The 27,646-nt window shown below is 41.4% G+C and overlaps 1 protein-coding gene across 3 annotated transcripts in view; it reads right to left on the bottom strand.

Moving 5' to 3' along the window:
* Window positions 1–10,120: 10,120 nt before the first annotated feature.
* Window positions 10,121–27,646, bottom strand: part of ZNF516 (zinc finger protein 516) — a 111,046-nt gene continuing 93,520 nt past the window's right edge. For 2 of the 3 annotated variants that reach the window (XM_082234941.1, XM_082234940.1), the window contains exons 4-5: window positions 24,901–25,005; window positions 10,121–13,267 (exon numbers count right to left, since the gene is read on the bottom strand). In XM_082234941.1, the coding sequence (XP_082091067.1) occupies window positions 13,044–13,267; window positions 24,901–25,005 (329 nt within the window). In that variant the 3' untranslated portion in view covers window positions 10,121–13,043. Of the gene's footprint in view, window positions 13,268–23,854; window positions 23,923–24,900; window positions 25,006–27,646 lie in introns of all 3 variants that reach the window. The other variant, XM_082234942.1, reaches the window with a different exon arrangement.

The following is a 27,646-nucleotide window of genomic DNA, read 5'->3' as shown; positions in this document are numbered from 1 at the left end:
TGTTGCTCCCTCCACTTTTCAAAATTGCAATGTACCACTCTATCACAATGTTTGGCTGGTGATGCATCACAATGTTGAAAAGCTGACATTGCCTAGCCCTATTGGCTACCCTCACCTGGTTGAGCTGGCCAGTTGAAGCCATTCCTGGGGTGTTACCACTATGACATGCTGAAAGCTTCTAGGAGCCACAGGTGAGAGCTGAGTGCAGGATGGAGACCAAAAGTGGACAAACTACCCCAAAAGGAGCATGATGTGTCCCCTACCAGAAGTATTATCCCTCCCCTAAAGTCCCATATACCCTTAGCTCCAGTGGCTATCAGATATAACAATGTGCTCTTAAAAGATATTGTACCGCTTTTTTTGCCTTTTCATTTTAAATATATTCAAGACCAGACATTTAAACCTTCAATGTCCCTCTCACCACTCATGTGAAGTATGCCCTTCCATGGGTTGGCCCTGTGTCACCTCAGAAATTCATCTTTTTACAAAGCGTTTCTGCCAGTGACACAAATAATTGTTCTGCATTTCACAGTGATGTCCCTCTGTATCATTAAAAATGGACTCTCTTTTCCAGCAAGCTCAGAGATGTGGGGCAACATGCACACAGAAGTGCTTGCACCAAGACACTGCTCATGATAGACTATGAGTTTAAAAATGCAACAAACATCCCCATGAAAGCATGAAGCAGCACATCACCCTGACAAGAATGGGGCTGCCCGAACACATGCTGAATACACACAGGAATCACACAGAGAAACCTTAGGCAGAATGCAGATACGCCTCTTCTCAAATATTCCAGGTTCTTTTTTAAAGCTAGCTGGCCTGACCATTGAGCAGAGTATGGCAGACTTCCTCAGGCAATAGATTCTGGGGTCCTGTGAAAGGGATGCAAATTGTCACATGATGTCCATGTCACGTATTGTCAGTGTGGGACATCATGAACTCATATATATATATATATATATATATATATATATATATATATATATACGAAAGCAAATCTATATATATATATATATATACGAATATATATATATATATATATATATATATATATATATACGTATATATATATATATACGAAAGCAAATCGTAAATCTACGAAAGCAAATATATATATATATATATATATATATTACCCCCACCCCAAAATACATTCATTCTCTCCATCTCTCCCTCTTACTCTCTCTCTCTTTTTTAACAGGATAGAGCAAGTGAAAAATAGACATCAAGCTTTACATAGTTCCTTTGTTCAGGAGAGTTACATCACAGCTGTCTTAACCATCTAAAATCATTATGGTCTCGCGGCTGGCATATAAGGACAGAAGAAGCTCACAAAGTATATGCTCTCTATATAATAAGTGATGGGATCTACTCTATCTGCCTATGTTGAACTTCTTTTTTAAATGGAAGGGAAATAATGAGACACATTCATAGCATTTGAGTCCACGTTCTGTTTCTTCGCCGTGCAAGCTCTCAAAGAAATGCAAAGCACCAGTTCAAAGGCATCTTTCCGAATGCAACTGCAAATTCACGACATACTGACACATTCAAGACTGGATACCTCTATTGGCAAGGCGGGGGGGGGCAAGCGCGGATGGGGGAAATAAAGAGAGAGAAAAATCACAGAACAAAATATAGCACACAATAATCTAGTACTTCAATGTGAGGTTTACTTCATTCATTTTGCTCACTGGTGGTCCCAGAGTGTAATGCGTACCGTAAATCTACTCACTTTCTTCTGAGCAGCTCAAACATTACTCAGTGTAAATGATGCAGAGACTCAATGCAGCTGAATGTATAAATTGGATTGAAAAGTTTGACACACTGAATTAGATGATGCTATATAATGCATCGCTAGGCAATTGATATGTACATTATGTGCAAGGATAGAGCCTGGTTAACTGAATTGTAGCCTTTTCTTTTACATTATTAAGGAGCATCAACCTTCAGCTCCCTGTCAACGTTTCCCCCCCAGGATGCAGGCTAACATGCTTAGGTACATTTCTGCACCAAACAACAGATTGCAGGTGTGATCAAGATCAAGTCCAGTAGTATACTGTGGGTGACTGGTTCCCAGGTCCTAGAATTGGTCTGTTCTAGATGGGGCTGCACTCCCTCCGAAGGACCAGGTACATAGTTTCGAAGGACTCTTGGAACCATCTTTGACCATGAAGGACGTAGCCACAACAGCAAAAAAAATGCCTATCAACAGCTTTAGCTGGTGCACCAACAGTACCTTTTCCTGGACCAGGGTAGCTTGGCCACTGTGACTCATTCACGTTTAAACTACTGTATTGTGCTCTGGACCATGGTACCTGGTGGACCGACTTCCCTTTCATTTTCCAGTAAGGGCATTAAGATAGAAGCCAGTTAGTTTTACCATGGTCTGGTGTTTATCGGCTTGTGGTGATGCAGAGGTGTTCCTCCCTTCTCTGCCACTTAATAGTGACCAGTCCATCAGGTTACCTGCAGTTTCCACTCCATCTTATTGTTATAAGAATTTTAACTTTAAGAACAGGTCCCTGAGTTTGACCCTCACCCACCCACCTCCCTTTTCCCCATGATTGTTTTTTAAATTGATCAGAAAGATGCTCTGGGAAAGCCCTTTAGATGGAAGAGTTGTCCATCCATTTAAATACTCTTAAAATAAATACACATAATAACAAAAAAGTAAAAGCAGGCTTCAGATCACTTTGTTGTCAAGTGTCTTTTGAGTCAAAAGTGCAAACAGACCAAAGAGAGCAGATAAGTCCTTCAAAAATACATTTAAAATTGCCATTTTTCGGTGATTCAACTTATTTTAAGTCTTTCAGTGATGATCTGCAGTCATTTTATATATATATATATATATATATATATATATATATATATATATATATATATATATATATATATATATATATTTGCTTTCGTAGATTTTCACGGGTACAGGAATGCAGGTTTTGGTGTCTTCGGGTGTCTTCCCGTGTAAGAGTCGGGGTGTCTGTGCGACGTTTCGACGAGGTCTCACTCGTCATCTTCAGGCTGGTGCTTTCGGCTTCTTGTTACTGGAACAGAGCAGAATCTGGTGTTTGAGTTCCTATAAATACTGTTGAGGGGTGTGGTGTATAGCCTCCAACGTTCTGGGCAGAGAGGAAGTTCCTAGATTAGTGTGCCTCTTCTTCTTTTGTTCCTTAATTACTTGAGGGATATCTTGAGTGATTTCATGAGTGATATTCTGAATACCACTTAGGTGGGTCATTAAGTGTGGATTAGTTGCTAAAGCTTTCGTGTCTTGACCTCTTGAGCTTGTGAAGAGTTTTTCGAAGATGGCTGTGCTGCATTTAGTTGTGCTCTGGCTTGGCTTCATGTATAGGGGCGAGCTGTGGTTTTGTGCCCTGTGCCAGCCAGATCTGTGTAGGGATTGCAGGGGGGTGCAGCATCCGGAGGTGCCACTATAGTTTGGCTACTGGATGGAGTTTGTAATTTATCTGTGGAGAGGGTCTGGGTTTGGGTCTGGTGTGGTTGATTGGTGGGTTTGGGTCTGGTGTGGTTGATTGGTGACAACTAAATGCAGCACAGCCATCTTCGAAAAACTCTTCACAAGCTCAAGAGGTCAAGACACGAAAGCTTTAGCAACTAATCCACACTTAATGACCCACCTAAGTGGTATTCAGAATATCACTCATGAAATCACTCAAGATATCCCTCAAGTAATTAAGGAACAAAAGAAGAAAAGGCACACTAATCTAGGAACTTCCTCTCTGCCCAGAACGTTGGAGGCTATACACCACACCCCCTCAACAGTATTTATAGGAACTCAAACACTAAGATCCTGCTCTGTTCCAGTAACAAGAAGCCGAAAGCACCAGCCTGAAGATGACGAGTGAGACCTCGTCGAAACGTCGCCCAGACACCCCAACTCTTACACGGGAATACACCCGAAGACACCAAAACCTGCATATATATATATATATATATATATATATATATATATATATATATATATATCCTCTGTTATTACTAGTATTCCTCTTCTGATCCAAAGCTGATTGTAGTTCTGGGTCTTAAATCTTTGTACTCTGCAATGTTATTAAATATTAGACTGTAGTGTAATTTGTTTTCTAACTGCTTTGCTTAGAACTTTGCTGCCACTCACCACTAGGAGTCTTTTAGCACAAGACTGGGAGCTTTAATCATAATTTGCTCGACAAAAAATGCAAAATTAAAGAGAGAGAGGGAAGAAAGTTGACTGTTAGCAGAGTGCGTGATTGATAACGTTGTGTAATTTGGGGGCATTTAATATTATAAACTGAATGCTTCGCTACTCCAGCCTAATAGTGACATATTTAACATTTTAAGCCTGCATATAATAATTTTATGGGACAAAATGGATATTATTATTAGATTATACTGTGGCACTTTGTCAAATCCTTGTATATGAACATAGCACACAGAGGGAGAAAAACTACAGCCAAATAATTGCAAGAAGCAGATTTCTTTTGAGAGCAGCAATTAAGTCCACCCCTTATATCTTACTAGGTCATTGAATCATCCCATAGGCTTCAGGTTAATGACTATTATAAAGTAAGGTATCTGTTGCAATACTGAAAAGTCCACTGACTGAAAGAAAGGGAAATACCATGGCAAAATTTCAAGAAGACATATGTGAGCTTCACCTGGAAATGAGTCAGCCCCACCTAGTATGGAATGATGGCTGCAGCCCTGACTTAGAGGGGAACATCTACCATACGGTTACAGCAGTTCCATGCTCAGGGGCGGCCCATCCCATGGTGCAACCTGAGGCAATACAGAAAGGTCCCAATCCTCCCCGCTTGCCACCCATGTTGAAGCCTCACTTACCAGGTTTCCGTGGCTGGAGTTTCCAGATTGTGAAGAGATTTTGTGAGAGCCCGGCAAGGTCATGTGGGCACTCCAGAGGTCTTGCACAAGCTTCCCAAAACCCAGTAAGCAAGGTGCTCTGACTTTCTTACCAGGGTCTTGGGAAGCTCACATGATCTTGCAGCCCTCTTGGGAGATCTCACCAGAACACAGAAGGTGCCAGCCGCTTCTCCTCATCCACAGAGGAACCCCTTGAATTCCACCACCTGAGGCAGCTGCCTCAGTCTGTCTCATGGGCAGGCCAGCCCTGACCATACGAATACCATTGTGGTAGCCCCACATCCGACACTGTCTCTCCTTGCAAACAAGCAGGGATCCCTCTCTCTTATCCCAAAATGGGTGCTAGCTGTTGTGACCCAACAAAGCACTTCCCCGGCTGCTACTGTACTATGGGCGTTCAACATCCAAGAATGCCATAGAACAGGCTTCCTCAACCTCGGTCCTCCAGATGTTTTGAGACTACAATTCCCATCGTCTGGTGACCACCGGTCCTGCTAGCTAGGGATCATGGGAGTTGTAGGCCAAAAACATCTGGAGGGCCAAGGTTGAGGAAGTCTGCCATAGAATGTTCTAGAATCCAGAATGCTGCCCCTAGAGCCATCCTCCCCACACCAGCTCTGCTATCCCATGGTGCAAGGATAAGGAGAGGTTGTGGCTGCACAGGGTCGCAAATGGAACCAATCCTGCAACCCCACAGGCACCCATGCAGCTCCAATCTTTCTGCTGCCCTGCTCCATCCAGGTAAATGGCATACAGGTGTCAGGTGGGCTCTGTGGTGCTGCCCCACCGCTGCTCAAATTGGATTGGCAGAGAGCATTTAATGGAGCAGAGAGGAGAGGATCCCTTATATAGATAAGAAATAGCAAGAATCTAGGCAGGCCAGTGTTCACCTTACCAATTTAGGGTGCTTACAGACTTCAGAGCTTATATCACAACCTGGTCAGTCAGGTTCTATTTTTCTGTGTGTAAAGTTGGCAAGTTAGTGTGTACCTGTTCCAATTTTTTTCAGTCATGATAAATATAGTGGTACCTCGGGTTAAGAACTTAATTTGTTCCGGAGGTCCGTTCTTAACCTGAAACTGTTCTTAACCTGAAGCACCACTTTAGCTAATGGGGCCTCCCACTGCCGCCACACTGCCACTGCACAATTTCTGCTCTCATCCTGAAGCAAAGTTCTTAACCCGAGGTACTATTTCTGGGTTAGAGGACTCTGTAACATGAAGCATCTGTAACCTGAAGCGTCTGTAACCCGAGGTACCACTGTATTGCTATGCTGCTATCTGCCCCCACCAGGAGGTGGAGCTTGACCAAATGTATTGGGGCTATATTATTCTGTATTTCCACTGCCCTCCACTAACTTTTCTCATTCTGGGCATGCAAACATGTATTTCTGCACCTTTGTGTAGTAACCTTCAGCGAGAGAGTCCCAGACAGTGCACAAGAGCAAAAATTAGCAGCCTTACTGAGCCATGTTTCACAATGAGCAAAATTGACAGTTGTGCTATTTGTGGTCAGGGAAATGTCCATTTCCAACGTGTATTTGTGTATTGTTGTTTTTTAAATCATACCTAGGTCTTGTGAATGATAAAGAGGTCTTGTCCATATCTTCCTCTTATTACTTAAAAAAAAGAAGTCCCAATAGCTCAAGATTATTAAAAGCCTGTTATCTGTTATCCCAGGTAATCTTCTATATTTACCATGTGGAGACCTTAAGGTGATTTCTCCTCCAAAATGGCATGTAGCTTTTCCTTCCTTTGGGATTGCAGACTGCCAGAAATGAAATAGCAAGGTTGTGCTCGGATGAACAGTAAACTGACATAGGCAGTGCTTTTTTCTGGGGGTACTCAAGGCTATGCAGTCCCGACACCTCTTCTTTTATTTGTTTAAAGTGTGACACTTGCTGTAACAACTTCATGGTGAGTACCAGCACCTTTTTTTGGAAAGGGGGGAAGCACTGGGCATAGGGATGTAGTGACAGAGATCATCCACCAAAATTTCACCACATGTGACGAACCACCCTCAAAAAATAAAATGAATAAATAATAGCACCAGTAAAAATGCACCAGTAATTACTACAGATGTACAACGTGTATGTGTGTGTGTTTAACTTATCAAATTTCCAAGGGCAAGGAGGAATCTGGATTACAGTGGTACCTCGGGTTAAGAACTTAATTTGTTCCAGAGGTCCGTTCTTAACCTGAAATGGTTCTTAACCTGAGGTGTGCTTTCGCTAATGGGGCCTCCTGCTGCCGCCGTGCCACTGGCGAGCGATTTCCATTCTTATCCTGGGGCAAAGTTCTTAACCTGGAGCAACCACTTCCTGGTTAGCGGAGCTTGTAACCCAAAGCGTCTGTAACCTGAAGCGTCTGTAACCCGAGGTACCACTGTAAATGTAAAAAGAAATCAAAAGTATGGGCAGGCATTTTGAGGATGATGACATCACGCAGGTGCTGCAATAAAAGCCGTGGACACGAGCAGCACCGACTCCACATTAAACTTCCATCTGAAGGCATCCTTCCTTACCTGCGTATATCATGATGCAAGGCAGCTCTAAATCCAAGTTACAGCTTAATTACAAGCGAATGCAAGCCTCAACTTTGAAAGATTGGGAGGCTTTTAGAGACAGATAGGGAAAAGAGAGTATTCATAAGGCTAATAAATACTTTTCCACTTCTCAGAATAACTCTCTTCCCCTGAGGACTTTTTATGGCGCTGCACTCCAGATGATGGAGATAACAGATGACATGGCATGAGTTTATCTTACAGGAGGAACAAACCAGGGAAACATGATCTATTTTCTTTATAAGTTTACCAACTTCTTGTAGAGAAATACCTCTTTTAAGCTAGGTTGAATGACCTGCTCGTCGGAACGTGTGTGTTTTCAAAAGAACAAATATAATGCTAGTCTTTATTTTACCAACTGTGATATACATTGTTAATTTTTTTTGGTAGAAAAATATTCAAACTGGTAATCAGAAATTCATGAGGCTATTTAAATATTGAATGTGCTTTCACAGAGGCTTGGGGCATTACCCCCACTTCACTGTCATCCAACGTACAACGATGAAGTGTACAAACCGCATACTGGAGAGTGCTAGATGTGCCAGCCCTCCAGCAACCTCAAAGGCCTGCTGCAGCAAAGCATCTGCTTAGGAAATAATAAAAAGGAAGGTCCTCTGAAGTGCTGCACCGACCATTTTAAGTACTGGTAGAGAACCCGGGTTTGCACTGTTTGGTGTGAAAACTTCATTTTCCAGAGCACTTTGCAAGGTGTCTTGTTGCTTGCCTATTTGCTAAGGATACTGCCACATCTCTGGTGGCAAATTTGAGACAGATGAACAATTGAGTTAAGCCAACACACACATCTCATACTTCCTGTTCCCTTGTGTTAATAGGACAAGCCGCTTAGAAAGGAGAGGCAAATTGTCTTTCCGGCCTTTTCCTTGTCATTGGGCCATCATATCCTTTTTAACTGGCCATTCCTTGTCATTGCCCATGGTCAATGGAGATTTTAAGTAGAGTGACTTCTTATAAAGTGCCCAGCTTTGGGCTTTCAGCATGGTTTTGTTGGTACTGTGAACACCCAAGGAGACACAAGTGAGGAATAGAAGCATAGCATGTCCTCAGCAGAGGAAACAGACATGAGTCTGTATCCCGTCAATGGGGTATAGGATCCTGATCTCCTACCCATTGTTGTTGAGCACAACTAGTAGAATAGATAAAAGTTTTAAGGTAATATATTAATGCTCAATTTTTGCTCAAAAAAAGTCCTTAAGATATTTACAATCACCTCTCAAATGAACAAATACTCTACTATGTTTCCCACGCACAAGCAGGATTCAGTGTAATAGATATGCTACAGATCTTTCCTCCATTTTGAAAGGATAAACAACATAATAAACCAAGGCTTTTCTGTTTTTGTTGATGTTTTTCTCTCTAATGGTAATAACATCACATAGCCATCCAAATGCATTGACCAGGGTAATAAATTGCAGGACCCAGAATATACAAATCACTGTCATATGTGGATCTAGAACTCAGACTTATGAAACTTGATTTGGCTATTTTAGAGATCTTACTGATGCAGAAGCTCACAAGTGAATCTAGTATGTGTTTCGGAGATCTTCGTAAGTGAACATTTCTGGAAGGATATCATTGATAGAATCAACGCAGCTTCATCTTTGACACAGGAATTTTCACCTCACTTTATTTTAGGTAAAATCGTAGTGATTTGGACACTCCCCAAAGCTGCTGTGCTCTGGATTGTTAGAAAATCACTACTGGCAATACAAGCTGAATTATGAAGATCATTATCTTCAACCAGAATAGTGCCCTGCATTGAACATTTTTTAATTCTGCTACCCCCCCCCCCATTTTATGTATTAGGGGAGTGGAAAGTTGGAAAGAAATCCAAATAAATTGGGAACTATTTCCAGTCATATCCCTCTAATTGAGTGTTAATCTTTCACACATTATCTGTCTCTCATCTGGTTATATTCAGTTGGTGGGGATGGGCAGATGTTGGTCACTTTTCTTTCATGTATGTGGCAGTTTTTTCTCCAGGGTGAGTGGGCTGCAAAGGAGCTATTGACACGCATTGTGTGAACCAGATCACAAAGCATCAATGTCACCCATTTCAAACTTGCACATGGCTGTTCTGAAATTATGAGAACCCATGTCTTCCACTCCAACCTTTTTTGTTTGTTTTTTTGATGCTGTCAAGCATGTTTCCCCCCTCAAAGAATCATGGGGCACTGCAGTCTGTTAAGAGTTGCTGGGGATTGAAATTCTGTGTGAGGTAAACCACAGTGCCCAGAATTCTTTGGAGGAGGAAATGTGCTTTAAATGTACTTTAACAGTATGGTGTGTACACAGAGCCATTCACTTGCAGTAGAAATCATCTAAGGAATACAAAGGTGAACACAAACATAGCATTTTGGAAAGGTGCCGTTACTCATGTGTCTTGATTTTGGTCCTTGTAGGCCAGGCTTCCTCAACGTCAGCCCTCCAGATGTTTTGGCCTACAACTCCCATGATCCCTAGCTAGCAGGACCAGTGGTCAGGGATGATGGGAATTGTAGTCTCAAAACATGTGGAGGGCCAAGGTTGAGGAAGCCTGTTGCAGAGTATTTTAATGTGTGTCAGAGCAGAAGGTGGATTACTATGGCTCATGTTTGTTTTTTTATTGGAGGGCAAAAAGGGGGGAGGAAAACAAAAGGAGAGATTGAGAAAGGTATAGCTGATACACCATCTGCAGTGCTCATAATCGAACCCTTTATTGTCTAAGGTACATTAGACTGCAACACTGTAGAAAACCTGTTAAGGAAAAGAAACAGATTGATAGAGGTAGTAGAAAAGTCTCTGTAACAGTCAGAAGATGGCTTACAAAGTGTGTCATGCTACAAAATTATCAAGTTTCCTAAAAAGGGGGGGGGAAGCTATCTGAAACCCAAAGAACTAAATAAATAAGAACACAAATCATCCTAAGCACTAGGGTCTAACTGAATTAACAAATCGATACAATATGGATGATAAAGGAGGAAATTACAATGCTTGGGATTCACACGTGAAAACGGCTGCTCTTTAATGACTGCTCCCCCTCAGCCTCCCCATTTCTTGTTTAATTAAGTGAAAATCTCATTTCTGTGCTATACACAGCATATAATTATTTAAACTGATTTCCCCTGCTGTTGTTCTTCATGTAGCTAAATTATGATTGTAAACTTTGCTGATTAGTACCCTGGTAATGGCAGTGACAGCACTTTCTCTGCGTCAGACAGTCCTGAAGTAAACAGTCTCCAGGAGGAGCTTTTAAAGTCTTAATATTAACTAAGATCCTTTCATATCAGCTTTCAAAAACAAAAAACCCCATCACACCCCCCAAAAAACCCCCCGTCAACAACAAAACACAATCAACCAACATAAATAATTACAGCTGTACATGACACTCATATAACTTTTGAGGGACAGAAGGGTTTTTTAATAACTACAAACACACAAAATAGGCAAAGCAGCTACCTTGGTGCATTCCTGAATCCTTACCTGTTTGCTTTAAACAAGGAAAATAAGTGCTTGATAAAGGGAAAAGTAGCACTTGAGTGTGAATCCCAAATTGATCAAGTGTTAATCAAGACAGAAAATGAGCTGATTTTTTTGGGGGGGGGGTCTTGAAAGTGGAGTGGGGTACAGGAAGGGAGGGGAGTGTGGAATGTGTCTATACAAATTTCTGCAAGATAACTTCAAAAGACAGCAGATTACAATCACTTATATAGGCATTTGCACAGATATTCTTAGCTATACCAGGATTACAGCAGGCATACAGTTGGTGTAGGAGGAATCAAACAAAAATCCCAAACCAGCAAATTGCATACAAACGTTTCAATTGCATTATCGTCAGCAACTGTAAAGCAAGAACGGTCAAGTAATCTGCAATTAAGTAGAAACTCAAATCAAAGAGAGACAAAAACAAAATTAGCACAGAAAAAGTACACATTTAAAATTCTTTGTGTAAGAAGCCCATTTACTTCAAAGACAGCACTATCCCATTATTTGTAGAAAGTAAACGGTTGCTCTCGATCAGTATTAAAAGGTTAGCGCCATTTCTGTACATGTAAAATTATTGCTTTTTTTGAAAAATATATTTAGCATGCTAGTTTTTTAAAAAAAATCATTTTTCTGCCTTTACAAAAATGTTACAATTTAAAAAAACCTAGTAAAGCTTCTTCTTCTTTTTTGCAAAAAGTTTTTCACAGAATATTTTTTTCAAGGCAGCATTTTTATTATGATGATGCATAAAATTATACGTGCAAAATCTGAAAATCTGAATTATTACCATCACACATAGTGCCATAGCAATGAAGGGAAAGAAAAATATTTATACCTGTGGAATTTATTTATTTTTTTAAAAATGAATTGCAGACACTGGATGGTTAACAACCTGCAACCGCACCCTTACCTTGAAAACCTGCACTGAAAAGAACTACTGTAGAAGAGGTATATAAAGCTTCCTTTCTCTCCCCCTTACCCCAGTGATTACCAAGTACAAGACATGACACATTAGATGAACACTGACCTGTCACCACGAAATAAGCTATTCATCTTTTTTCTCTCTCTCTTCAAAATGTCACAAGGGCCCAGAAAGGGTAACTGGCTTGCTGCACAGAAATACAGGCACATAAAGTACCCTAAGGGCCTAGGTCTGCCTGAACTCTTTTCTTTCTTTCTTTCTTTCTTTCTTTCTTTCTTTCTTTCTTTCTTTCTTTCTTTCTATTAAAAGCATACAAATCAGCAGCTTTAAACAGCTGAATCATCCCCCCCACTCTTTTTAATTTTATTTTTAAAAAGCATGCACATTTCCTTTGTGATCAGGTCACAGAAAGTAGCACTGAAAGAAAGAGCAGGATAAACAAACAATTAGAAAGGCCCTGAGAGTAAAACAAAACAAAACAAAACACAGAAGCCTGTTTTTCTTCTTCCTCTCCTTTTTAGTGTTTGACTAGCCATTTTCTTTTCTTTCTGAAGTGAAAAGAGAAGCATTTTTAAGAAGTGTTTCAATTTCCATATTCACATACTATTAATGGTGTGCAGTCAAGGATAAGCCCACTGGAAATGCAAGTGGTCCCCAAACTATCATGAAACAACCTCACTGCAGAATGATGGTCTTTCTCTTTAGTCCCTTCCGTCCTTCATCAAGCCTGGTTTCACAGCACTGAATGACTCCTCCATTTTGCTTTCTTCCTTTTGGGGGGAAGGGGAAAAGTTGTGTCCCCCCCAGCATGACAGCTAATGGCAGTTTCATTAATCACTCCATCCCACATTCCCAAATCCACATTTGTGTGTGTGTGTGTGTGTGTGTGTGTGTGTGTGTGTGTGTTAAAGATTCAAGCAACCATGAGAGAGGATTTTGTTGCAGTGCTGCCCTCCAAATCATATAAAGTTTAATTTTTCCAGTGTCTAAAAAAAGTTATCTTGATTAATATAGATGCCTTGCGCCACCAGAAAGCTTGCCAACGCCACTGTTTGTTATAAAGGAAATAAGGAGCTGTGGGGACTGATTAGTATGTCAATTTGTATATATCTTTCTGCAGCTTCTTCATTTATTTTAAAAATGATTAACAGTTCGGAGGCATCGCTTTCCAGCAAAGCACAGAGCACAGATTTCATTGTAACACAGTTGCTCCTGGGACCGCATGCTTTGCAAGGAGGTTTTCCAGCTGTTCTTCCATAGGGTTGTGAGAATAATTATTTGGAGGCTGTAGGAACCGTCGATCAAGGTACTGGCTGTTGTCAAAAGGAACCCGGTGTACACATTGGACATGCGTCTTTAGGTTCCCTTTCTGAGAGGCACTGTATGGACAATATCTGCACTGGAAGGGTCTCTCGCCTAAATGGAGGGAGAGGGGAGATAGAACAGGGAAGAGGCAGAGCATTTTATTATTCTTATTTTCTCGTAACACTTTTTTTTAATTCTTGCTTCCATTTCTAGGCTAGCAGTTGAGCAATCTCACATTCTTTACTGGCCCCAGCTACCTTTTTATTAGCATTATGCACATTAACGTTGACCTAATACATCACAAAGAGTTATTTTTAATCATCTCCAGTGAGAGCACAGCATGTCAAGTTCCTATAAACTCTATGACATACTAGAATAGCAAATAATAGTGACTGAAGGAGCATTTAAGAAAAGGTTAAGAATAGCTAGAAGAAGGGGGGAAAGACCAGAGGAAGGGGGAAGCAAAATTTTACGGTAACTGAGGGGATTTATAAGTAAATGATAGGGTAGTTTTTAAATTGCTTTTGGTGGCAGGACCAGATTGAAGTTCATGTGAGCTGAATAGGGAACTATATTCAAGGATCCAAAATGTCTTACGCCGTACTACAAGGGTGAGGAAATCTTTTTAGTTCAGGGGCCACATTTCAGAGGCAGACTAGTGAAGATAAATTTTACATTTGTGCTGTAGGCTATTTTTTACACACAGAGACACACAAACACACTGTTATCTATTCTTCAACCATACAACCAAGAGGCATTATTAGAGTTCAAGGATACTTTTCCAGCCAGGCGAAAACACTCAAGTTGTTAAGCAGGGCCAACAAGGGGAAAGGTCTGAGGGCCAACAAGAGATGTTTTGAGGGCCACATTTGACCCCTGGGTCTAAGATTTCCACCCGTGCCAAAATACCCCATCTTCCAAGCACAGAAGCATGCCATCTTCCCCATCCGTGAATCAATACATTGATACAGTGTACATAGTTATTGGATTCTTTGTGCCGGACAGCCTGCTAGTAATTTAGAATTTCTCTTTTGGCTTAAAATGTAATCATTGTTCATGTGACTAGATCCACCACATGCTTGGGTGAGATTTTAAAGGAGCCCTAAGAAAGCAGGTTGGGTTCACTCTGCACACAGCAACTGGGGAACCCATGGCTCCCCAGATGTCGATGGGACTCCCAATTCTCATCAGCCTCAGTCAGCATGGCCAATGGTCAAGGATTATGGGAGTTGTAGTTCAGTGTCTGGAGAGCCACAGGTTCCCTGTCTCTGCACTGAAGGGAGATCCCAAAATTTGGTCAAATCCCTGCACAGTAGCACGCCTCAGCCTCCAGGAAAAAGTATAGTTGACAAGGATTTATTTTCTGGCATTGAAGAATATAGTGGAGGAGGACTGAATTTTGTTTAACGATCTGTTTTAATGGCAAGTTGTTCTGATCCTGTGTTTAGGTCCAACCTTATTCAATTCTTATGGGGATATTCATGCAGCCGCAACAGACGCGTGCGCGCACGCACACACACACACACACACACAGAGAGAGAGAGAGAGAGAGAGAGAGGCTCAAACCAAAAGTGAGAGTTTACATTCACATGCAGTTTGAACTGCACAGGAAGCCACTTCATACAAATGGCAGATCCACAGAAAACAACCCTCATGTCGCTATATTTGAAGTGGCCACCCACACAGCTGTTTGTTTGTGTGAATCAGACCCCGCTCTCCTCTTTTAATGAAATCTGCTGATTACTGTCTCTCTGCTGGCACTAAGATCTCTCGTATCAATATGCATAGTATGCATAGTGTAGATTGTCTGCAACAAACTATTGCAGGGGCAACCCGGCCAGATAGGTGGGGTGTGAATAATGAACTTATTATTAAAATTATTATATGTGTTGAGGCGACGGCTAATTACACAGATGTGAGCGACAATCCAAAGTGTCCCTTCCTGTAAAAGAGACCTTATGGTAATCATCAGATCAAGCTAGGTTTGAGAGCATAGACTGTATACAGTGGTGCCTCGCAAGACGAAAATAATTCATTGCGCAAGTCTTTTCGTCTTGCGATGTTTTTCATCTTGCGAAGCACGGTCTGTCGCAACTGCGCCTCTTCAAGCGGCTTTAAGAAAAAAGCACAAGGGAAATTCGTCTAGCGAAGCAACGCAAAACCGAAAAACCCTTTCGTCTAGCGAGTTTTTCGTCTTGCGAGGCATTCGTCTTGCAGGGCACCACTGTATATGCCTCTAATAAGCTAGGGCAGCACAGCCCTCTGCAGTGGTGCTTGATTTGTGGAACTTATATTTGTGGAATTTCCCCTCTGAAATACTCTTATAGTATATCCTGGTGGTTTAAATCGGTTGCTATGCATTTTTAGCTGTGCTTTTTATTTATTTGCTTCACTTATTTTTTTGACCCTTGAGATTTTTGTTTCGTTTTATAGAACTGCTTTTGTGATTTTATTACCGATGTTGCTGGTACGTTATTGTGTTCTGTGATTTGTAATTATATGATGTATTATGTACACTGTCGGGTGTGACAAAAAGCAGCATAGAAACCCAATCAATCAATCAATCCATATTTTTGTGCCCTGCTCTAGGATTGCCTGTGGCAATGAAGAGTGGGTAACAACTATTTTCAAAATAAAGTAATCAGATATGTAAGAGTTTTGACCGGTTTCCATAAAAGGAAAATTACCACAATGGAAAAGCAGAAGGGGCTGTTCCACACCCAAGTAAACCTCAAAATAAAGTCGGGATGAAATGGATGCCTCCAGCTCTCTGGCATTGGCATTCTGAGCAGCCCTGTCCGAACAATGTGGCTTACAATCCTGATTGCTAAAGCTCTATGGCACAATGCATCTTATGTTCATACATTAACCTTAAGCTAAAGCCTTGATGAAGGGAAACAGACCATTTTAATTTAACACAACGTAAGAATCAACATCCATGCAAAAAGAACCACCATTCCCAGTAAATTTCAAGCCGTGCCTATGGCAGTCCTGGGAAGAACTAAAGAAGAGCCTGGGCTGGTTGACATAATGTATTAAGCATCTCCCCTTTGTTAATAGATTTAGGGAGAGAAAAGCATCCTAATTAAGGCCGGCCTAAGATTCATGGCATTTACCAGTCAAATGTCTGCTGTGAGTTGGGAAGATTTGCAACAAAATTAAAGGGGTGAAACAGGGAGGGGGAGCAGCTGTACAGACTGCAGTATATTTGAAATGTAGGAAACGGTAACTGAGTGAAAGATGTGATAAAACTTATTTAGTTGGTTGCTGGATTCCTTGCAGTAAACTGAGAAAGATGCCTTATATTTTTGCACAGCTACATCATGCCTAAGAGATAGGCGAACAATTTCAAGAGGTGATGCTCATCGTTAAATTAAAAAGAGAGAGGCCCTGCTATCTCTCTCTCTCTCTCTCTCTCTCACACACACACACACACACACAATATCGTACTGAACTGGGCTACAGGTGCACTAGGGAATATGGGAAGGAAGTCTGTGGTGGGAGGGAAAAGGAACAGCTTGATCCAGTCTCCCTGGATAAGAATTGCCAGAGAAACAAAAAAAAAAGGGGGGGGAGAAAGAGAGAGCGATGGAAGGGACCTTGGCCCGAGGGTGTAATTAGGTATCTATGTGGGACAGCCATCTTCGTCAGTGACTCCTCGGGAAGGCTTGCCCTACAGGTCCAGTTGTAATTCACCCACAGAGGAGAATTAACACATAGCGGAGAAACATGAAAGGGGTTAGCAACTGTCCCACAACATAAGATTAGCAAGAGGGCCAGGAGCTCAGGCAATGAGTGGGAGGGGTGCGCAATAATTCTTCCCTAAGCAGACCACATTAGTGGAATTCTCTCTGGGTACGATACTGGAGAAGGCCATAGCTCAGAGCAAAGCTTCCCCACACTTGTGTTACTACGATGGGAACAGAGCCCTCAGTGCTAAATTAGAATATGTAATGATATTGTGTGAATGTCTGCATTACCATAAGAGAAAGTGCTCTAAAGAGGCAAGAGGTTTTTGTTTTGTTTTAAAGGAAGTTTGAGAAAAAGTTTCCCTGTTACACGGAAGAAGAGATGAACTGCAGCCATTACAGGACGGGGGGCCAAGGTGATACTAAAGCTCCACCAAGAGATAAAGATGCCAAGTATCTGAAGCTAGTTTAACTGGCTCCAGACCAAATGACTTCAAATCAATTATTTGATTGCATTGCTCATAAAAGCTGCCTGTCTGTATCGCAAGCAGGTATTCAAACAACCTCCAAACCAAATGGGGATGCTTCTGATTAAACAGCATGCTTTTGCCATCGGAATATGGAAAGCCACTGTGGTTATTGCGGTTCTTCAATATTTGGCCCCTCACAGCTGCCAGTGAGTTTTAGAAAGGTCACCTTAAATTTCTTTCTGAGATCCAACCTATGCAACTATATTACTGGCATACATGGGTGGCTGGTTTGTTTTTTAGGAATACATTATCATGAATTACAGATCAAGGTGTCATGATGCTCTTAGACACCTTCCAAAACTAAGGCTTAGCACAAACACAGGGTTGTATCCAAGGCTAAGCCTACTTAGGAACAGTGAAATGTGTGAGTCTACTTTGAATAACATGGCACTGGATACAACCAACAGTGAACTGCTAAGCTGACTCAAGAGAGAACTACCCTATACTGTTACACTACATAAGCTGCCACTGAATCTCTTGGAATTATACAGAAGATGCTGGGGTGTATCTCTTGGATTCCACATGGTTTATTTGCCACACAAAGTTTGGGCTGCCAGCGCAGTTATGGCAGCTTGATGGCCAGCAACCAGTGTAAAGGATGGTGGCAGGTGGGTGGGGGGAAATAAAGCCACCAATTTGCTATGAGCAAATTGACCCTGTTACAGATGTGATAATAGGGATGAGTCAACTAGCACCATGAAGAAAGCATGGATCAAGTAAAGAACTGATCTAATGAAAAGATGGGAACTCTTCTTAAAGAAAACAAAACACTGGTACTCTGAAAAGTTCTGTCTGCCTGCAAAAATCAAACTATTAAAAATAGCAGGCTTGGATCCAGGGCAGCCCTCTCCACATGGAACGGCTGCTTCATGGAAGGGCTTATCCAGCTCACAGAAGGGCTGGCGACCCAGCAAAAGCTCACAGAACAGAAGGGGATGCTTTTTGCTTTTTTTCTTTTTTCTTTAGCTTGCAGGCTCCTGTAGTACTTCCCATATTTATCCAGTGGGTCCTCCCCCGAGTGGAGTTTTAATAGTGCATACAGGGAGCTGCATGGTGATTTGGGAGAAGGAGAAATCAGCAGAAATGGTCTTCCCTCTCCCACTTCCATAACTCGGAACTGGTTACAGGATATCTAGATCTAACCAGATCTGGATCTGGTTTTGCATTTTAATTAGCTGGAACCAGCACTTCTTGATGCATCTTTTCATTTCTGTTTGTCCCTTAGATAGCACTTCTCTTAAAAATTTATTCTACGTTGTAAAACAAAAAACCCAGCAGTAAATATGTGCAAACGAATCCATACACACAATAAAGTTAGTGCAGTGCAATGCAGAGTAACAAAAGAGGCATGAAAACTGAATCACTGAGCAAGTGTGTTTCCCCTTGTACAAGGGAACTTCCCCTTCCTCTCTTCTCCCCATGCACTCCCCCGCCCAAAAAAAATAAATCTACTGTGAGAGAGTCCCACAGTTTTCTGGATTAGATTTTGAGGGTGGGTGGGGGACTGCAAGGGAGAGGAGAGAATGTGGAAGTTAAGATGCACAAGCAGAAAAGCAAGCTTTGGATACAACTCTGCAGACCAAAAGCAATTCTCTCCTCTCTTCCTCCGAGAAATCTGCAGAAGAAATTAGAGATGTTTCTGTGTAAATATAGGCAAACTCATGGTATTTTTAAAAGACGTTTATGATAATGAATGGCTGAGTGGATGGACTTGCCCACATTCAGCTAAAAATTAAAGGGTGCCAAGGTGTGGTCTTCTTTGCTTCAACATGTCAGTTGAATCATCTGTGAGCAAAAGGAAACACAAACAGTCCAATCCAGACAGGATCTACCTGTTCCTTGACTGTACTATAATATTTATAGCTGTGAAGGAGACTAAGTTGGTTGCCATTTATTTGTTCATTATGCATTATTTTGATTAATGGAATTCTTGGGCTCAGTCTAACTATCTTTAAAAAAAGCATTTGCAATAAACTATTAATCATAAGGCTAAAAAAGCCAAAGAAAGCAGTCATGATATTATTCCATATGTCAATGAAATGTCAAAAAGAGGACGTTTAGCGGAAGATACCAAGGTTGGTAGCTTCAGTATTCTTTAGATTGCTACCTTAGCACTAGTACTTAACACTGCAAAGGAAAATTGTCAAGAAAAGAGAAAAGATTTTGTAGTAATATTTGCCTGTGTTTTCCCTTTGATCACATTCTTCTACTCTTTCTCAAACACATGAAAGTCTAGATGTATGATAAAATGTATTCATCTCTACAACCAACCATTGAAATGTTTTCTACTTAAGAATGTTTAGGCAGCTAATGATTTATTGTGAACTTCCTCCCCACCTAATTATCTTCCAAACTTTTTCATTTTAACAATTTTTGAGAATATGCCTATTAATTACCATGCTGTAAACATGGTATACTTTTGTACGCCTTTTGAGTTTTGTGGTAAATGCCAGATTATTTTTTTATCTAATCTACAGACTTTCTCAAACTGTTACTGACCAGTTCCACTGAAAGCAGTTCAATAGCCCAAATCCAGGGCCAAATATGCACTGCATTGTACAGCTAAACAGCTGCAAATAAAACATTCTAAGTGTGTTGTAAAGTGCATTACAGTGGTATCTCATTTTACGAACTTAATCCATTCTGGAAGTCCGTTCTTAAACCAAAACTGTTCTTAAACCAAGGCGCACTTTCCCTAATGAGGCCTCCCGCCGCCGGGGCCCTTCCACCGTTCAGCTTCCGTTCTTAGATCGAGGTAAAATTCTCAAAGCAAGACACTATTTCCGGTTTTGTGAAGTTTGTACATAAATCGTTCTTAAACCGGACTGTCCTTAAACTGAGGTACCACTGTATACAAATGTGACACTAGAGGGTGAGCTATGGCAAATTCAATATATTTTTCAAAACTTTTTTTAAAAAAAGCTTTTTCACAACATTTTTTATATGTGTCTAGATTCCACCATTGCAGGTGGCGCTGTGGGTTAAACCACAGAGCCTAGGACTTTCCAGTCAGAAGGTCGGCGGTTCGAATCCCTGCAATGGGATGAGCTCCCGTTGTTCGGTCCCTGCTTCTGCCAACCTAGCAGTTCGAAAGCACATCAAAGTGCAAGTAGATAAATAGGTACCACTCCAGCTGGAAGGTAAACGGCGTTCCCGTGCGCTGCTCTGGTTCACCAGAAGAGGCTTAGTCATGCTGGTCACATGAGCCAGAAGCTGTACACCGGCCAATAAAGTGAGATGAGCACCGCAACCCCAGAGTCAGTCACAACTGGACCTAATGGTCAGGGGTCCCTTTACCTTTACCTAGATTCCACCATGGAGGTTTTGGCATGTGGAATTTAATCATATTAATGGAGGGGGAAGATTTTCCCCACGTATTTTCACATCCATGTTCCTTCTTTAAAGTGTGAGAGCAAAGCCAGCATGGATATCTAAGTTTTTACATCAGAGGGTGTTATTTATTAAATCATGACTAGTATGACTAGTTTCTGGTTAATGAACTATGATTAAGGCACCAGGCTGTGTTCAGCTGATCAAATGAAACCATGATTTATAGAACATGGCTTAGCATTACATGTGAACCAGTTGACAAGTTACTGCAGTTATGTTTTGGGATTCCATGATTTCAACCAATCTCAGTTTATTTCCATCACATAAAAAGTAAAAAAATTGCATTATGCTTTGAGACATATGCGTGTTAAAATTGCTTCAGAATGATTGTATTGCAAATAAGAGAAGATAGCCTCTAACGCAACACAATGGAGTTACTGTGGGAGGGGGCACCTTCGTAATCAGCTTCTGTTCCACCCATAGACAATTTCTTGGAACATTTTCACGTACGGCATGAAAGTTTACTTTGAACCTCTCCCACACTACGTGTGTGCACATTTGAATGTAGTATAAAGGTAGAATGGAATGTGAAACACACCCATTATAATTATATTATTAGACTTGATTTACAAACATGAGATATGCAAAGACAAATGTAAGCTCCCCCCTCCGCCCACCAATCCCCTTGTGAGGCTTTTGGAGGGAGACGAGAAAGAGAAACATTGGTTGCATTAGCTGCATTCCATCTGCAAAAACACTGGAATTGACCCATAGACATTTACCAGCCTTTTAAGATGAGGATTAAACTCATCTAAAAGACTCTAGTTCAGTTAAGCAATCGCAAGTGACTGTAATTTAATTGGTTTCACAAAACTGACAGTCTTTTTCAGGTGTCATTAAGCCGGATACTCATTTCTTTTAAAAGCTAGTATCTTACAATGAGTCTTGAATGGGCCAGTAAAGGACTCAGTTCTGATCACCTGGGATAAGCATCATTTCCCTACATTCTGAAATGTGGCAGTGGTACAATTATATCCACAGTGCTAAGAACCACCAAACCTTTACTGAAAACCATTTTAATCTTTCTTTCCAAAGCTGTTGTTATGATATGGAGCATGGAGGAAATCTGGAAATCATGGCACTGCCATAACCAGACCTGACCTTGCTCCAGTGTCCTGTATAGTTATTTGTCCAATTAAGAAGTTTATAACAGGAAAACCATGGTGTTACCAGCATGCTGGAGGCCCTGAGATCCCTTCCTTCCCCACCCCTGAGAATGAACTAGAAGTTGATATTGTGGATAAAGTGCACTTTTGTCTACTGCAGTGAAAAAGATGAGAGTAAACAGAGTTAAAGTATGCATTTTAATTAAGGACACGGACAGGGCAGCGGACACATATGGGAAATGGAAGGACAGCTGTGATAAAACAAGAAATAGAACTGCTGCAAAAGGCCCATCACCTAGAACTAGGATCCCCAATGTGGTGCTTCATAAGTAACATCATAAGAACATATCCTTGTACCTGCCATGTACCAACCTAGATGGACTGTTTTGTCCCTCTAGCCCAGTGCTGCTCTTCTCAGCAGCAGTATCCTTCCAGCATCTCAGAGACTTTTCATATCACATTTTGACTGGAGGTACCAGGGATTTATCCCAGGTGCTTTTCCATGTAAAGTTTGTGGTCTGTCAGTCAGTTGTGGTCTCTGCCCCAGTTATCGGGTTGGCTATTGTTTTAGATAAATGGTGGACATGAAAGACTTGGGACTCAGCTACATTAGTAAAGAAAAGTTGTTTTAAATGTGTTATAACACTGTGACACCAGATGGCACTGTGAAGTTCCATCTTTCAGCAGCATGATTTCCCATTATGAGGTTTACAATGCATTTTTCCAGTATTTTTTTAATGTATCTAGATCCAGCTCCAGAATGTATCTAACACAAGTGTCCGTATCTTCTTACTTTTTAGAGGTGCTTAACTATATGAATTACCTACATTTAGAAGTGTTTACCAACAATTATTATTTTCACTGCTTTGAAAGTTTTCCATTACCCCATGGACATTCCTGACAGCCACTGAGGAGAATGGAAACCTTCAACATGATGCTAATTCTTCCTTTGACGAACATTTCCAAATGTTATGGGCAGGATAGGATGAAGTTATTTTCAAAGGCATCCCAGAATCAACACAATATATGCACAGGTCCATTTCCTCATGTCTGCGCTCAGGATCAGGGCATTGCAATCTCTTCTTCCAGATCCTGTGCAAGGAATCCTGGGTGCAGTTCTCCAAGCACTACTGCCATGCTGAAACTAATGGTGGGGATGTTGTAATGGAAAAATTGATAAATTCCTCTGATGGGCTGAAGTACTAGCAGAGGCGATAATAAACACACATAGCTTACTCAGTATTTGCCTGAGTGTGTGTGTGTATATCAGAATTTATTTCTGTGCTAATAAAGGATCACATTCAGAACTTGAAAAAGCAACTGAGCTTGCTTGCCCTAGATGTTAGGTCCATGCTATGCATGAATGGGCCAATGGGAACTAGGTGGTCTGGAACTGACTGGAAATAAAAATGAAACCAAAAACACCAGGGAGGAAGAAAAAGCAAGAAACATAACGTCCAGGACAGCATTAGTGAAAATAAGGAAATTTAGAGGACAGCCAAGTGCTTGTCAAGAGAGGAAAACACACCACCACACAGAGTCCACAGAGATTGAAAGATAAGCGTCTTTCAAAAGATAGGAGCTATATAATACTGTGATAGGAATACTCTTCAGAAAAACACGGACTATGGATGAGTTGTACTGTTGCTGCCTTTCAGAAATTAGAGAAGTGGGCAGATATGTACTGAAGAACTTATCTAGCGAAACCAGGATAGCAATTTTATATGCTGTTACAAAAATTACCCTCCCTCCCTTCTCAATATATTTTTATCAATTTTGTTGACATTTGCTAATAAATTGTCTCATTTGTGTAAGGCCTTTCCACAAATTTTAGCATCTAAAACCAAACACAGCACGGTTATTGTTTACTTACACTCCTATCTAACGAGTCAGTGCTTTACTGATGAGTATCACGGTGTAACTTTTTTTTTCTCCCCAGCTACCACATTAAAAACCAAATACCCAATTAATTGTAAAACATACTTGTTTTGGGGCGTCTGCGGAGGTGGTGTGAACGTCAGTACCTCGGAGTCCATTAGACTCAAATACCACTGTGGGAACAAGGGGGCTTGTTAACAGATTAACATTCAAGCTTCGTTAGTGCGCGTACAATATTCGAGTCCATTACAGATTAAACCACATTTGGGGGAGGGTGGGGAAAAAGCAGACACACCAGCTCCTCGCCCGTAGCCGGAAAATACCAATTTACCGTAACACTTACTGTAAGAGAGTGTGCTAATGGCAGCCTAAGGCCATTGCCCTTTTTAATTCAGACTTCAGTGCTGAAGAAAGCAATCACTGACAACATTAATTATCAGTGTATGTGTAAAGGGACCCTCTTCTTGAATTACTTACCATTTGGCCTCTGTCATTTTGCATCAGACTGGCTTATGTATGCATCATTCACACTTCTCCAAAAAAGAAAAAGAAATATTTTTTTAATAAAAAAACCCCTCTGCTAGTCTCACTGTCTCATGTAATGCTATTAAGGTAACTTGACACACTAGCAGCTTCAAGCTTGCGACGTTCTCCAAATCACACAGCTTGAAAAGGGCTGAGATTTAGAGTTTTATCATTGTCCAAATAAAATAAAATAAAATAAACCCCAGACCTCTTTCAGTCTGCAGAAAGGAGACAGCAAAACAAAGCTTTATGTTTGGATCAAAAAGGTTCTTTGATTTCAATTTGTGCTGATGGCAAGAGAATTCATTAGCATATTCATTCCAGAGTATTCTGCTCTCTAATTAAAGTGGTGGGTTTATTTTAAACACACACACACCAAAACCTTACAAATAAGCTTATTTCAATTGTGCTGCAGTGCTATGTCAGGCATGTGGGGAGGGAGGGGAATTGAGTACCTGAAAAAGAACAAGATCAGCGCTAATCAAATATGAAATTAAACAAAATGGGGAATCTTTCTCTTTACAAAAATAAAAAATCAGGTTAGCAAAGGAAATTAAGAGCAAGGCGAAATATTGTAAGTAAGGGCTTCTCCCACCCGCTTGATGGAATGGTAAAGAAAAATGTACCTGTGTGAGACCTCATGTGAGTTCTGAGGTGGCTTGGTTGGGTGAAACCCTTTCCACACTCTACGCAGAGATAGTCTCCTTGGCGTGTTTGTGTCCTAAGCATCCCTATGGTGGAGAGAAGAGGGGAGGGGGGAGAGAAGCGAGGAGTAAGGGAAAGTTGAGAAGAAAACATTATGCCAGAGGAAAACATCATTAGTATGTCTAATGTGTCATTATGTGAGGCTACCTTCAGGCCCTGGATGACAACTGTCAGCCTTCATCTAGGCACCGGCTGACAGGCCAGGCACACACAGGACGGCAAGGATGCATAAATTACATTGAATTAAAAAATGCTCCCCATGATGTGCCCGCACCAGGACTGGCATGTCAGGTGTGCGCTTTTCATAGCAGCTGGATCTACTTTTCAGCCATCACCCAGCTTTGTCAAGCAGTACATCAGGCAAATCAAAGTGACTCCAGCGTGGCGGAGACAAGTCACATGGATAATAGGAAGTGAGTAGAACCAGAGCCCGACTGTCCCCCCCAGGCTGCAATACCTTGGAGACAAATGCAGAGTGAGTGGAGCCATCACAAGCTGATCAAACCTTTAGCCCTGCCTTACCTGCCTGCTGGTGCTGCTTTGACCCCAGAGCTCTGAGGCACAGGCGGAAGACATCTGTGAATCAAAGTGTCATTACGGACATTTGGAGATAGTAGCAACGCAGCAGTCCTCTGCCAGCTTTTGATAAACATGTTTTCTAGGCCATTAGCATTTGTGGAAAAATGACTCAAACCTCTTCTTTTTTTCCAAAGGTCAGTTTACAGTATCTGACTTAAAGGGCTGGTCTTTGTCTTTTACGGCTGATCAAAAAGGACACGTTTGACTTTTATTGGGTTATTTATTTTCTCAAAAATATTTGAAGCGTCTTCTTTGCTATTTTGGTTAGGCAGCGTCTTCAAAAGGGGTGGGAAAAGGTTTTTATTTGCCATTAGCATGTCCTGCCTTTTAAAAGAAAAAAAATCATTTAAGGGGCTGTTGCTGAAAATTTTGAACCCATCAAAACGCTGCGGTGGTGAGGAGGAGAGGGGGATCAAGGGTAGAATAACAGAATTTATCTTTTTAATTTTCTTTTATGGAGAGACAGAGATATAATTAAAAATAGGCATCATCTGCCTTGGCACATTGAAACTGAAAATGTTTCATTGTGGAATATCCAAGTGGTAGAAAAGCCATCCAGACATTACAAAAGTAAACACACATGTACACATTAGGGCAGTGCTAATTATGGATCGCTTGTGGCCAACAAACCACAGTCCAAAACCATGGCTAGAATTTGGCCTGTGAATCTTGTCTTCACCCAAATCCATTATCCTGTCTTAATCCTAGCTCATTCTGATGCTCCAACCCAGCTGCCCAAGCAGGTCAGAGAGAGGCAGGGGGAGCAGGGGGAGGCGGGGAGCTGCTCACATGGGCAAATGATTTCTGCTGGCCCTTTTCCATATATTCTCTCTATCCCCTCCTCACAGAAAAAGACCCGCCTCTCTCCCCACCTCCAGTCTGCATTTCTTGCTCCATTGCAGCCTTGCAAGGAACACAAAACAGAATCAAGGGATGGCAGGCAATCCAGAATTCAAGCTGAAAGTAATAACGGACTGCAAAACTCTGTGGGTGGGTGTTAGAATTTTAAGACTTTTTAAAGGGCAAAAATTCTCAAATTTTTCAAGAAGGGGTAGAGATGAGGCAACACAGAGCTGCAGTATCCCTTTTACAAGAAATAAATAGTGCTACTTTCAGCTGCGGCAGAGGTACGGTATGTGGCAACAACACCTCACTGCAAACAGAATGGCCCAGTGGGAACTATGCCGCATCATGGCGTTACTTTCAATAAAAAAGGAATGGCTGTTCCTACTGGTCATGTCCGAAGTATATTCTAAACCCAGTTCTCAGAGTTTGGTTCCACTGGGAGAGGCATGTGCAGAATAGGGGTTACCCAGTGAGTTCTGAGGACCTGTATTGCAATCCAGGAGTCAAGTGGGGACAAGTTGTGCTTTGAACTCCAGACATCTGCTTCACCAAGGGGAAGCAAGGCTGGCTCTACCATGAGGTAGAGTGTGATAGCCGCCTCGGGCAGCAGATGCTTTGTGTGCAGTGAGTTGACAGAGCTGTGTGTGCATGTGTCGTGCAGCCTGTCCGACACCCCCTAAACTATCTGTTCTGCATGGATTAAAAGCAGGGTGCATTCTGAGGTGCTGCAGTCACTGTAAAACATGAGTTTCATGATGGACAAACTGTTATATAAACGGCTCACCAAAGAAAGTTTAGAAACCACTGCTCCATGGGGATCTCATAAATGTGTGTATGAGGTGTATAAATAGTGTATATGAGGTATTTTGAACCACCTAGCCAGACTCAAAGGCTACCTTCTGAGGCCCTTCTCTGGGTGCTCCCACCAAATGCAGGGGAAATAGGCAACTGCTTTTTAGTGATGTCTCACGGATTGTAGAACGCCTATCTCAGATATGCTCATGTGGCCCCCAAATGTTGGTCTTTTTGGCGCCAGATGAAGACTTCTTTCATTCTGCTAGACTTTTTTGTCCTTTAATTTGAAAAATATGTTGACGCTTATAATATTCTTACACTGCTACTCTTCACTGTTGTTTTATCTGTGGCTTTTAAAATCCATTTTAGATTTCACTTTATGTCTTATTATTATATTATGGTTGTTGACCTCCATTTTGTGAGTTGCCAAAGGAGCTTTAGCTACTG

This window comes from Podarcis vaucheri (assembly GCF_965113315.1).
Source record: "Podarcis vaucheri genome assembly, chromosome: 8".
Classification (NCBI taxonomy): domain Eukaryota; kingdom Metazoa; phylum Chordata; class Lepidosauria; order Squamata; family Lacertidae; genus Podarcis; species Podarcis vaucheri.
Note: the sequence above shows the minus strand (reverse complement) of the source record. Positions and strands in the feature narration are given on the sequence as shown.